The sequence below is a fragment of the Gobio gobio genome (genome assembly GCF_949357685.1).
Source record: "Gobio gobio genome assembly, chromosome: 6".
Classification (NCBI taxonomy): Eukaryota; Metazoa; Chordata; class Actinopteri; order Cypriniformes; family Gobionidae; genus Gobio; species Gobio gobio.
Genome location: NC_137102.1, coordinates 47,796,201 through 47,810,505, shown reverse-complemented (window position 1 = coordinate 47,810,505; position 14,305 = coordinate 47,796,201). Strand labels below are relative to the sequence as shown.

Sequence of the window (14,305 nt, the reverse complement as noted above, 5' to 3'; positions counted from 1 at the left end):
ATATATATATATATATATATATATATATATATATATATATATATATATATATACATATATATATAATGAAAAACAAAAAAATGGTCATTCTGAAGATGTTAGCACAGGGAAATTGTGCTTAAAGGTAATGTCATAAAACTAGCATCATTAGGCTTATATTAGATTATAGATATTAGATTTGTTATATTAGAATTTTCTATACATAGAAATTTTAGGGGCTTTTATCTTTCTTTTGATTTTGGTATAAAATGCGACTTGGACATTTCTTTGTGAGATTCACCCAGTTGCACTCAATATAGTTTTGTTATGCTAAATAACAGCACATACCATTCAATCTTTAGTTTACAAATAAAAATATATATAAAAAAATATGTAAATATATGCAATATTCTTTCATGTCAGTTAAAATGCTTAAATAGAATATTAATGCTAAATATGAAATGTTTCTTTTGAGATCTCTTTTTTGGCTCAGGAGTAATTTAAATTCACTCTTCTGCAAATGAATCCAGAGGAACTAGGATACAGTTATTTTGCAGGGTGGCTCCGCTCTAGCTTCAAGTCCACTCTTTTAGGCTGCACTGCTCTGACTTTGATGTCTCTTCTTCCACAACACCTGCTGGACAGTCTCGTAAATATCATGATAACGAAATATGTACAGGTAAGGAGTGCAGCAGCGTGGCAACAACATCAGCACGCACATATTCACTAAGTCAATCCACACTCCCACTACATCATCGGTTCTATTCTTTAAAAGAAACAGCTCGACTGCAAAGACCAACGCAGGTACAAAGTACATCATGAGCAACAGAGTGTGTGCCAAAAGCGTCATACGCGCCCGGGAATACCGACTACGCCATATCCCAGAAGTCTTGGTGATGATGTAGAGATGTATGTAACAGTACAAGATGAGAGCAGTGCAGAGGCTGATGGCAATGATGAAGTAAAATTGAATGCCAACCTTCATTTCCTCAAACGAGAGCAGCGCAATCATGATCAAACACACTGGACGGCTCTCCTGGTTCCTGCCCATCACCACCTCAAACATCACTAGCAAAGAGACCGGACACACTGCGGCCATCAACCATATGCTCATGATTATCTTCTTGGCCCGAGATGGTCGGAGAATCTCATTGTAACGTAATGGCCAGCGTACAGCCACATACGTGTCGACGACCATCAACGTGACAGTGAGCACTGAGCAGCTGTACGTCATTACCATGCTCACCATCATAAACTCGCACAGAGAGTGGGGCATGTAAAGGCCCAGGGAGTTGCAGGAGACCATCGCCAGGTTTATGGTGAGGAAAAGCATGTCGGCGAAGAGCGTGTTAGCGAGGAGCAGGTAGCGGGTCTCTTGACGGAGCGAAGGAAAGCACAGTATGCAGAGGGACAGAACGGGGTTGACCAGCATTGTGACAGAGGTTAGCAGAATCGTCGGGATGAGAAACAGATCCATGCGACTTCCCTCCATTATGTGGTGCCACTCCACAGAGATGTTAAAGATGAAAGAATGATTCATATTTAGAATCCAACGACACACTACTGAGAGAAAGAGTTGGAGTGAAGAACAATAGCTCCTCTGTATGCCGAGACTGGAACGGTGGAGCACATATACAGCTTCTCTACCTACAGAAAACAGGAAAAACATTATACAGTATAGAAATATGTACATCCGGCCACGCACCATATTCAAATGTTTTTTTTAAACAATAGCAAATTCAGTTTTATTTTCAGAAAGACAATATTCAAAACACATCCTGCTCTACACATATACACTTTCTAATATTACCTGCAACCAACTAGCAATTTGTTTTAAAGAAACTATCACTTCAATATGTCCCGGCTAAACTTCCCGTTTCAATAGTAAGTCAACAGGAGAAGACGATCAATTTCTGCTGGACTTTAAAAGGATAGTTTTAGATCTTTTACTCATCCAAGCCTGTATGACTTCTTTCTTCTGTGGAACATAAACAAAGCTATTTTGAGAAATGCCTCTTTTTTCTTCCTTACTATGAAAGTCAGTGGTCACCAAAATGGTGTAGTTACCTACGTTCTTCAAAATATCTTCTTTTGTGTTCCATGGAAGACAGAATCACATAAAAGTTTGGAATGACACGAGGCTGAGTAAAAGATGAGTGATTGAGTGAACTATCCCTTAAAATGATAATAATGGCCAGAATTTCTCCCCAAAAAATAAAATAATGATGGATAAATGTTACATTGAACAACATCAAAATTAAAATCAGACAAATTATAAGCACCAGTCATCAAATAAAGCACTGATTATTAACCTTTTCTCCCAATACACAATTTGACAAACATAACTGTCTATTTTTGTAAATCGTTGTAATTGTAACCCCCTCCTTCTTAATTTCTATGCATCTCATTCCAGTCTCTAGTATATGGACCTGAATGATAAACAGATAATAAAAACAAACGCTCCAAACAATATACCTCTAATTAGAACAAAAAGTTGATTAGTTTTTTCTTTTGTATTCCTGATAGTACTGCGTTTAAAAAGAGAAAAGAAAAAAATGCATAAAATGGGTGCCAGTCCATATTTTCATGAAAACATTGACACAGATGTAAGGGTTAATAGCGATAACATAAAATATATAAAAATCGACTTTTGAGTGAAGCTGAATGAGCCAGTTTCATCTTAAATTCTCAACAAGGCCAAATGCCAACATTTTCAAATGTCTGTCAAGCTAAACATGCAAATAGCGTGTGTTTATTTTGTGGTAAAAAGTCTTATCTGTAAGAATACTTTAAACATTGTGACATGGCACACAGTTCCAGCTCTGTTCCTGGTCCACAAAACACTTCTACCGTCAAACAGTCCACAGAGGAAGAATGAAATATGGATGTTTTGACTAACAATCGATTAACTGTTCAAATGACTCACGTACCTGTTCCACTCATCCACATGTGCAGTAACCTCTGCTTCCATCCAGACCTCCATTAGACTAATGTGGCCCCAGATCAATACCTCCCGACTCTGTCGTTGTTATCAGAGAGCAGGCGTTCCACTGATGCGCACAGATCCGTAAACGATCGCACGGCACTAACACTCTTTAAGCTCTCTATGGTTACTCAGCATTTGGTGTAAATTGTGCTGACCCTCCCCATGACAGGCCGTTCAGATAAACTAACACTAACACCGTTATTACCTCAATGTCCCTCGACACTACTATGCACCTCATATCCGGAGCTAAAAGCTTATAAAGCAATAAATGAGATGGAAGGTTAAACAAACAAATAATATTCAAAAATGTTGGCATGACCACCGTCCCTTAAACAAATTGTTTGCAAAACATTGTTATTTATGCAAATCTGATGCTGCCATGTACTCACAAACAAAACATTGAGGAATCTTGCTGAATGAAAAAGTTTTTAATCATTTTGAATTTTTTTTTATACAAAATGCCTTATTTCCTGTCCTTCTTGTAACCAGTGTTCCAGTGATGCTTCCTCCTGTGCTGTCCGTCACCATCTTCATCATCTTTATCCTCCCCTAACTCCTCATCCTCATCACTGCTGTACTCGTCCTCCCTCCCTTCTTCCTCCTGCTCTCTTGCCATCAGTTTGCAAAAAACATGGAACTCCTCTACAGTTGCCATGGCGACCTGCGTCAGGTAGGTTTCCTCAGAGACGCAGAGGACGTCTTTGAGCGGGGGGTTGACGATGAGTGTTTGGCCCTTTTTGTCTGGCGTCTGGTACAGTCCTCTCCGCTCCAGAAAACAGTGACGACACCGCAGCTCAGGCAGAGACAACCTGAACAGCTTCGCCTTCACCATCTCTGCATGCCGCACACCCATACGGAAATATGCATACTGCGGGTGGAAAAACAAGCTGCGAGTGAAGTTTGCAACTACTGTAAAACAAACACTGCCCTCTAAATGCCAACTTCAATGAGCCACAATGGCTCACACAACAGTCATAAGAAAACCATTTAGGATAGTTTACCCTCTAAAAAACGATGTGCGATATTATCGCCATATTCTAATAATTATTGTTATTTTGCTATATAAATAAGCTAATTGGACTATTATTATATTTATAACAGTTCTGACTCTCGAATCTGACTGGACAAGAGGCTTTCCAAAAGTGCTGATATTAGACAGGCTGTCAGTCAGTGCAGTTACATTGTTAGGCCAGTAGGTGGCGGCAAGAGACTGTCTTTATGTGCGAGTCATCAATAAACCAGCCTAAAAACGCTGACTCATTTATGACAAGGGCTGCTCCGAAAACCTATGCAGCTGACAGGCAATGACTTGGTAAGTCAGCGTTTGTGCATGAAGGCACCTCACAAAACTAATTTCGGACAGAGTTCTGAGGCAGTGTAACAGTTTAATGATATACAGCAAAATAGAGAGAGCTTTGGTGAGAGCTATGCAAATATTTAATTACTACATTAGTAATTTTCTTTTCTTACTCAACTGTGAAAGAATGGAACGCACAGGATTGTGGGATATCAAAGGCAGCGAAGGATACATTTATGCTGCCTTTAAAACTCAATCAGATGACGGTATCTCAGGAGACAGGAAGTGAAGCCAACATTAGATTCGGACGGGCCTTGATGCCTTCTTCCTACCTTGAAATGTGTCTTCCGAAGGCAAAATTTTCCAGGTTTCGGACGCAGCCAAGGTGTTGAAATTAATTCAACTGATTACCACTTCACTAGGCTCAATTAAAGGTGGGGTAAGTGCTTACTGGTAACCAATGTTGATTTCTAATCACCAATACAAACACGCCCCTATTTTGATAGCTCCGCCTAACACATAGGTAATCCAGGCAACAGCTATGGAGGAATCTGCTGTGCCAGCCGGCCGAGGTTGTCAATAAGTGAAAGCAATGTGTGTTACTATGGTAATCCAGGTCAAATATACAGTGAAAAAGTCATCCCTTACATCCCAAAAACACAAACACAGTTCTCATGAACAACTCGATAGCACGAGCACAACAGTCCAACTAACGAACATATTACAATTATGACAAGATTAGAGGGTTATATCGATCACGAAAAGAGGAACCAAAGGAAACATACACTGGGGCAAAAACATATTTAGTCAGCCACCAATTGTGCAAGTTCTCCCACTTAAAAAGATGAGAGAGGCTTGCAATTTTCATTATAGGCACACTTCAACTATGAGAGACAGAATGAGAAAAAAAAATCCAGAAAATCACATTGTCTGATTTTTAAAGAATTTATTAGCAAATTATGGTGGAAAATAAGTATTTGGTCATCTACAAAAAAGCAAGATTTCTGGTTCTCACATACCCCTTTTCCACCAAGGCAGAGCTAGAGCTAGATCGGAGCCAGAGCCTAGTTTCAAATCGGTTCTTTGTGTTTCCACACCCAAAGCCCCAGCTCCGAGCCAGGAAAAGTGGTTCTTAAGTAGCACCAAAACATTGCTGGGCTAGAACAGGGCTAGAAGTAAGAACCGATTACGTCAGGCGCTGGGGGCGGGGACAACAAGACCAACACAAACTTGAGATCCGCCATGGTTGAAATAGCAGCTAATGGAGCTAACAGCTGCTGCTCGTTTGTAATCTCCGTCTATACAAATTACGGCGAACTGCATGAATGCGTTGGATCCGCTGTGTTTTCGTTGTGTTTTGATGCCGATGTAGGATCGTAAAGCCATGTGAATCAACAGTAACGCAACGTTTGCATTGTTGATGGAAGGCTTGTTCGCAGCGGTGCTGTGCAGAGACCGATCGCCGTATGATAACGAGTCCAGCGAGAGCACACGACTCCTTTTGATTCACTCATGCGTTTTTTATCATACGTGGATCGGTCTGCGCAGCGCCGATGCATCTCGAACAAGCCTGGTGTGTTTGTGTTTCCCGCTGCCCAGGGTTGCCAGGTTTTCACAACAAAACCCACCCAATTGCTACTCAAAACAAGCCCAATCGCGTTTCAGGGGGGCTTCCCCGGTAAAAAAGCACATTTGGTGGTAAAATATGTGTTTTTTGGCATGGTTGCCTACTTAAATTTGCATTCCCGGGGCTAAATATCACATAATTGGGGTCGCCTCAACCCGCGGACATGAAACACAGCCCGCGGCAACAGTGATGAAGTAGCCCAACTTGGCAACACTGCCGCTGCCTCGCTAGCGTTGCGGAGAAAGATGAGACGTATACAGTGACGTAAGACCTGGCTCTGTTGTGGCTCTCAGCCCGTGGAAAAGCAAACCGGTTCTTAGAAGGCTCCTCAGTCGAACCAACTATGAACTGGGACTAGCTCTGGCTCTGAACTAGCTCTAGCACTGCCTTGGTGGAAAAGGGGTAACAGACCTGTAACTTCTTCTTTAAGAGGCTCCTCTGTCCTCCACTCGTTACCTGTATTAATGGCACCTGTTTGAACTCGTTATCAGTATAAAAAACACCCGTCCACAACCTCAAACAGTCAGATTCCATCCTCCACTATGGCCAAGACCAAAGAGCTGTCAAAGGAAACCAGAAACAAAATTGTAGACCTCTACCAGGCTGGGAAGACTGAATCTGCAATAGGTAATCAGCTCAGTGTGAAGAAATCAACTGTGGGAGCAATTATTAGAAAATGGAAGACATACAAGACCACTGATAATCTCCCTCGATCTGGGGCTCCACACAAGATCTCACCCCATGGGGTCAAAATGATCACAAGAACGGTGAGCAAAAATCCCAGAACCACACGGGGGGACCTAGTGAATGACCTGCAGAGAGCTGGGACCAAAGTAACAAAGGCTACCATCAGTAACACACTATACCGCTAGGGACTCAAATCCTGCAGTGCCAGACGTGTCCCCCTGCTTAAGCCAGTACATGTCCGGGCCCGTCTGAAGTTTGCTAGAGAGCATTTGGATAATCCAGAAGAGGATTGGGAGAATGTCATATGGTCAGATGAAACCAAAATAGAACTTTTTGGTAAAAACTCTGTTTTTCTGCAAAGGGACCAGGACGACTAATCCATGTAAAGGAAAGAATGAATGGGGCCATGTATCGTGAGATTTTGAGTAAAAACCTCCTTCCATCAGCAAGGGCATTGAAGATGAAACGTGGCTGGGTCTTTCAGCATGACAATGATCCCAAACACACTGCCCGGGCAACGAAGGAGTGGCTTCGTAAGAAGCATTTCAAGGTCCTGGAGTGGCCTAGCCAGTCTCCAGATCTCAACCCCATAGAAAATCTTTGGAGGGAGTTTAAAATCCGTGTTGCCCAGCGACAGCCCCAAAACATCCCTGCTCTAGAGGAGATCTGCATGGAGGAATGGGCCAAACTACCAGCAACAGTGTGTAAAAACCTTGTGGAGACTTACAGAAAACGTTTGACCTCTGTCATTGCCAACAAAGGGTATATAACAAAGTATTGAGATTAACTTGTGTTATTGATCAAATACTTATTTTCCACCATAATGTGCAAATAAATTCTTTAAAAATCAGACAATGTGCTTTTCTGGATTTTTTTGTAGTCGCTCGGCTAATGTCCGTCCTCCTGTGTCATGTCTTTTGAATAATGACGTGCACTGAGAGCTCTCTTCTCCTTGTCATTAGTAGACACGCCCCTTACAGCTGATTGGCTCTAAGTTTGTTTTGGTACTCGGCCTGAGACACTTTACTAAAGCAGTTTTGAAATATCACTTACCCCACCTTTAATGATCAACGCATCACCTGGTTAATGCTGAAGCTGATATTTCACTTCATAGAGATCAATGGCATTGATTCAATGCATTGAACAGTCATGGGAAATCCTCTAATACGTTGAAAGGATACTACACCAAATATATATAATGCTTATCTTTATCGCTTTATCTTCTGTCAACTGATGGCAAACTGATTTTTTTCACAAATATATAACCTGACCTGAAGAAAGACAGACGCAGGTAATTGCATACGCTCAGTTCCTTGTCGCTGTCTGCTCTCTCTCTCTTTCTGTGTTTGTGTGTGTGGAGGAGCTGCCTGAGCCCTGCCTCTGACACAGACGCGATGACAGAGACTAGAATGTTTGTGAAATTCATTTTTATGTAAACAAACAAAATGCATGTAAACACAATGGTAAATATATTGCGTCACCAAAACGTATCATGGTCATGTCCCTATATTGTGTGTTAAGTCGATATAATGATTATCGCGACAGGCCTAGTCATCAGAGCAAGGGAAACTTTTAGTGAAGAATGGTTTAAACTTGTGCAGCTGTAATGCCGGTCGTACCTGAAATTTGTACTCCACCTGGGCCAAATCCTCCTCCAAAACCTCAGGTGACTCTTTGAGGATGTCTGTGACCTGTAGGACGGTGAAGTGGCATTTCTCTCTGAGCAATCGGGACACCATGTTTACCCTCTTGATTGGCAGGACCATGACCTTAGGGTAGTAACTGATCATCCTCTGCAGACTGCCTGTGGACAGATTTCAGACAGATTTCAACCTAACTGGTTTTCAAACTGGGGTCTATGCGTTAGTCCATAAAAAAAATATTACAAAATGTACTTGAAAAAAATACAGCGAATAGCCTTGTGGGAAGCATTCTGACATGCGGGGTTTGAGTCCCAGCTCGTTCGCCTTTCCCGATTCCAGACCCCGGCTTGGTTCCATCCGGACCGTGGGATATAATTGCGCCATTTTACAGTTTTTACAGTTTAAAGTGAGCAGCGCATCAAAACAATGGAGCAGTACACACCACAAATGCTCAGGGTCGTTTGTGGTATTGATCTTTTCGAGCTACAGTCAAACCAAAAATTATTCAGACACCAGATATAATTGTTTACTAGTGGGTGCAGGACACTATAGTTAATTTATGTAAGCGAGGATAGCAAAATCGAGTAAACTGTGACATATTATACCCAACAATTCTTTATACAGTGGACAGTCTTTCTACCAGTAAAATTGATAAAAATTTAGGACCAAAATTATTCAGACACTTTGACCTGACCATGTTTTGTCTTTAATTGCTAATGCGACCTTTTACACCACAGACTGAACAAAATGAAGCATTGCTTGGTAATTGGATGACCAAAATTGGTATTATCCAATTGTGTACTTAAATTGAACAGCTGATTGGTTGATTGTAATCCATTACATACCTTTCTATCAAAGTTATCTGACATTATCAAGATGAATTTATTCTGACACAGTTTAAGTCTGAGTTCGTCATATTTTATTACAATTTTCTCAACTACAGCGGATAAACTGTGATAATGTGAGAAAATGTTGAAGGTGTCTAATCCGTGTATCATTCATTCAGTCAATTTTTAATTTAATATTGAAAGTAGAAAAATGTTTTTTTTTCAAGAAAAAAACAACTAGATTTCGGCTTGATTTTTCGTTCAGAGGTAGAAAAATGAATAAACAGTTTGAATATTCGATTTCTACACGTGGGCGGGAATTATACGCCCCTTTCTGCTGATTGGTCAGCCGAAGATCAAACTATTCCGTCACTGGTTCTTCCTCAGTAACGCACAGCAGAATAAAAGTCCTGCGCTGCTACAGCTGTACGGATTCTTAAAGCGTTTATTGCAGCTACATTTCATATTTTTCTCATCAAACAACCAGACTAACGAATGGCTCGACACAACCCGTCCCGGGGCTTTCGTCTATGTAGATATAAATTCACCTCTTTGCATCAGCTGACGTATAATAAGCAAACGTGCTTCATTCAAGCCATTTCAGTTCTGTGCGCGTTGCTTCTCTCTCCCGCTAAAGACATAAAACGCCACATGAAGATGATGCGGTTATTTTAAACACGGAGTGCAGCAAAATAGATGCTTTCAATAAAACGCTGTAGAAAACGCAATTTTATCTGTCATTCAGTTAACTGGCCATTTGACTAAACCAGGTTTGAGAAAAGTTGAGGCCTTTAGACGGTTTACCCTGCACCCCCAGTATTTTTTATTTGTGTCATAAATGTAGGTCTGAATGTAAATAATAATAAATTAAATTATTATCATAGCCAGATAAAACATATGATCTTACCTTTTTATATTCATATCTAGTTGGGAGAAATTTTTACTTTTTTTTTGGTAAATATTGGTAAAAATCACTACTTTGGCTGCCCCGATGGAAATGTAGGCTATAACTCTCCCAAAAAAGTATTGTCCGGACCTCTGCTGGGAAGGAAATATATCTTGGCACTTTAATTGAATACCTGGGGGGGTATTCCAGGTTAACTAATACCTTGAACTCTCGGTTGATTAACCCAAACCTTGCCTACTGGAGGTGGTTCCAAAAACGAGCCCGGGAGCAAGTTCAGACAACCCAGAATCGACGAGTAACCATGAAAACGGACAAGTGCGCCATACTATTTCCTCCTTTTGTTTAATGGTGGTTTACATAACCTACTTAGTGCACATCGGCACCTATTTTGTGGTTGTGCAATCTTTTTGTTTAATAAGTAATCTTTATTCACTAAGAATAAGGATTATATTTTTTGTTTGATGCTAATTAATTGAATGCAGATCCATGTGTGAGATGACAATAAAATAAATAATAAATATATTTGGATTGAATTAACATCTAAACATTACCTTGTTATAATAGTGCTTTAGAATTAATATATAATATTGTACATTATAACAGTAACTATATAACACATTTAGTTATATTAATATAACTATATTAATTATATAACTCGCATCTGAATTTGAGTCAGGGTGTTGAATCCTGATTCGGATCGCGTGTCAAACCTCCAAACTGCTGAAATCACGTGACTTTGGCGCTCCGAACCACTGATTCGATACACTGATTCATAACACTCCAAAACATCATGAAGCAGTGTTTTGAAATTGGCCATTACTATATAAGTCGTTATTTAGTTTTTTTGGTGCAACAAAAATATTCTCGTCTCTTTATAATATTAATATTGAGCCACTGTACTCACATGAACTGATTTAAATATGTTTTTATTACATTAATGGATCTTGAGAGAGGAAATGTCATTGCTGGCTATGCAGGCCTCACTGAGCCATCAGATTTCAACAAAAATATCTTCATTTGTGTTCAGAAGATGAACGAAGGTCTTACGGGTGTCGAACGGCATGAAGGTGAGTAATAAATGACAGAATTTTGATTTTTGGGTGAACTAACCCTTTAAGATTTAAAATGCTTTGGAACAATATTTATTCTAAAAAGTTGTATATGATAGTTAAAATAACTGATAGTTGAATTCAAAAATGTCTATCTTTTATTTTAGTAAGGAAAAATATTACTTAATGCAAAGTAAATATTTTCCAAATAATGTTTCAATAATTTGTTATACATTTACACCACCGTTCAAAGGTTTGGGGTCAGCAAGATTTTGATCAAATGTTTTAGAATGAACTCTCTTCTTCTTGCCAAGGCTGTCTTAATATGGTCAAAAATACAATAAAACAGTAATACTGCTAACTATTATTACTATTTAAAGTAATGACAAAGTAATTTATTCCTGTGATGGAAAAGCTGAATTTTCAGCATCATAACCCCAGTCTACAGTGTCACATGATCCTTCAGAAATATGCTGATCTCAATAAACATTTCTTATTATTATCAATGTTGAAAACAGTTGTGCTGCTCAATATTTTTGTGGAAACTGTGACAGCATTTATTTGAAATAAAAAAGCAACTATGAATGTCTTTTCTGTCAGTATTTATCAATATAATGAATCCATGCTGAAGAAAATGATTAATATATATAAAATAAAAAAAACTTACTGACCCCGCATTTTGAACAGAAGTGTAATTTGCTACCATAGAATATGCATCACCTTCTACCAATCCCATCTTCCTCAGACGTTCGATGCGTTGCTGTACGTCTGCAGCTCTCAGTGAATATACCTCTGGACACTTGTGCATTATTTTCAGGATACTGGAGGGATTTAATCCCAGGAGCAACAGTGCTGTCAGAACAGACGGAACATGTTTCCCACGGCTCTTCACTGCACCTTCATGCATCTTCTCGGCTTGAGTTTCTGAGAAGCCCATCTCAAGCAAAGAGGACAGGGTGAGCTGGGTCACAGGACTGTGGGCGACCTGACCGGTGCGAGATGGATTCGCCTGATGGGGCTCCTGTTGTGTGGTGCAGAACGGCATATGACCTCTGCTCGCAGCCACAGGACAAAAACTCCATCTCCACATCCATTGCACCATCTGAGAGACAGAGGAAGCAAATGCTGTTCAATTCAATACACAATGGTGCCAAATTGTGGTGCACAATAAACCTCTTGTTTCACAGACAGGGCTTAGATTAAGCCAGGACTAGGCCTTAGTTACATTGGGACATTTAAAGGGATAGTGCACCCAAAAATGAAAATTATCCCATGATTTACTCACCTTCAAGTCATCCTAGGTGTATATGACATTCTTTCAGATGAATACAATCAGAAAATTATCCCATGATTTACTCACCCTCAAGCCATCCTAAGTGTATTCTTCTTTCAGACGAATACAACCAGAGTTATATTAAAATATGTCCTGGTTCTTCCAAGCATTATAATGGCAGTCCAAAACTTGAAGCTTAAAATAGTGCATCCATCCATTATAAAAATGCTCCACACAGCTCCAGGGGGTTAATAAAGGCCTTCTGAAGCGAATCGATGGGTTTTCGTAAGAAACATATCCATATTTAACACGTTATAAAGTAAAGTTTTTCATGCCAGTAACGCTTTTATACGGAATACAGAAGGCGGTCTGTCAGAAGCTAGATATTTTACTTTATAACGTGTTCAATATGGATATTTTTCTTACACAAACTAAATACATTTTTCGATTCAGAAGGCCTTTATTAACCCCTGGAGCCGTGTTGATTACGGATGGATGCACTTTTTTGGTTTTCAAATTTTAGGCTGCCATTATAAAGCTTGGAAGAGCCAGGACATGTTTAAATATAACTCCAGTTGTATATTCGTATGAAAGAAGAATGTCATATACCCCTAGGATGGCTTGGGGGTGAGTAAATCATGGGGTCATTTTCATTTTTGGGTGAACTATCCCTTTAAGTAACTTTTATAAACGTGCCATAGAAAAAACATTACTGGTGTGCGTCTTTAGACAAAATGGCACTGAGATAAATAAATAATTATTTCTAACCTTTATTTAACCAGGAGAGTCCCATTGAGATTAATGCTGCCTTCACGTGCTATCGGAATTATCGTAAATATGAGTTTCCTAGGTAAAAACTGCACATGAACGCCCTCACATTCTGAAACTTGAATGCAATGAGCTCGTAACCACGACTTCAGAAATCGGAATTATCAAATTTCCGATAGCACGTGAAGGCAGCATAAGAACCTCTTTTTCAAGGGAGTCCTGCCCAAGAGGCAGCAAAGTTACACAATTAAAAACAATTACAACGTACATTATACATACAACATTAAAATAACACAGCTTATGAGAAACAATCACAAACCATAGTTTTTTTTAAAGATATGTCAGTGTAAGTTGCTCTCAGTTAAAACAGCTCTAACATGCATTTTGGCCTGGGACTAGACTGCCTGTGAAACCGGGGGTATGTCAGCCTTTCTCAGGAATAAGATTCTTCACATTTCTCTGATTTTTTGGTTTTTAGTGGATCAAGTCCCCAAATATATATAAAAGGTCAATTTAAATACATAAACTTAAAATAAAATAAAAAAGCGAAGCAATTTTATTAAAATGACAAATGTGTAACCCAATAAATAGCAAGTACAGAAAATGATATAGAAATTAACTAAAAATTCTACATTCCAAATTTCCTATAAATAAAAAAAGAAATAATTTAAGAGATGGCTCGGGTTGTGAACTAACTTGAAAAGAAAACTAATCTAGCATAACTGTACCTAGAATTCTCATCGTGACAAATATGCAGGTATGTGCTTGTTGAGATGCTGCAACTATGTGTTGAGGGTACTGGAACTTATTTTTTTTTACCAGCTTTAGCTAAAAAAAAAAACAATTAGAGAATAGTTTATGTATGAATGACTGTGACCTTGCACTTCTAAGCATCGAGGAAGACGTTTCTTGCAAAACTATTTTAGTCTTAATGTCGTTTTAGGAGATTTTCTAGCAATCACATATACGGTTATAATACTAAATACGCTATTAAACCATTTTTATAATCCGATTGATCACAATTGCTACTCTGGTTCCCACCAGCAAATCACTGGCGGATTCTACTCGATACAAAGTCACAGTTCGCAGCCTCGAGATAGTTTCTTGGCAGCTGTAGAACATTCAATCTAGTATCTAAATCTATGATACATTTCTTTTATCATTTTCTTCCTCACCTGTTTTCTGCATGCATGTGTACCCATTTCTGTGCCGCGTCAAAATACCCCCGCGCTGCAACAACAGCCAGAGCTCAAAAGTTCCGG

General features: G+C 39.4%; 2 protein-coding genes across 2 annotated transcripts; both read right to left on the bottom strand.

Annotated features, from left to right (window-relative positions):
* Window positions 1–568: 568 nt before the first annotated feature.
* Window positions 569–1,519, bottom strand: LOC307128565 (putative G-protein coupled receptor 148; the record flags this gene model as incomplete). Its single annotated transcript, XM_079820476.1, has 1 exon — window positions 569–1,519. The coding sequence occupies one exon, from the start codon at window positions 1,517–1,519 to the stop codon at window positions 569–571; it is 951 nt and encodes a 316-aa protein (XP_079676602.1).
* Window positions 1,520–1,704: 185 nt separating this feature from the next.
* mterf4 (mitochondrial transcription termination factor 4) lies at window positions 1,705–14,270 on the bottom strand. The gene is made up of 4 exons (XM_079820264.1): window positions 14,219–14,270; window positions 11,723–12,104; window positions 8,196–8,380; window positions 1,705–3,833 (listed from the first exon to the last, which is right to left on the bottom strand). Exons 1-4 carry the CDS (start codon window positions 14,243–14,245, stop codon window positions 3,429–3,431), a joined length of 999 nt encoding a protein of 332 aa, XP_079676390.1. The 5' UTR covers window positions 14,246–14,270; the 3' UTR covers window positions 1,705–3,428.
* Between the last annotated feature and the right edge of the window lie 35 nt (window positions 14,271–14,305).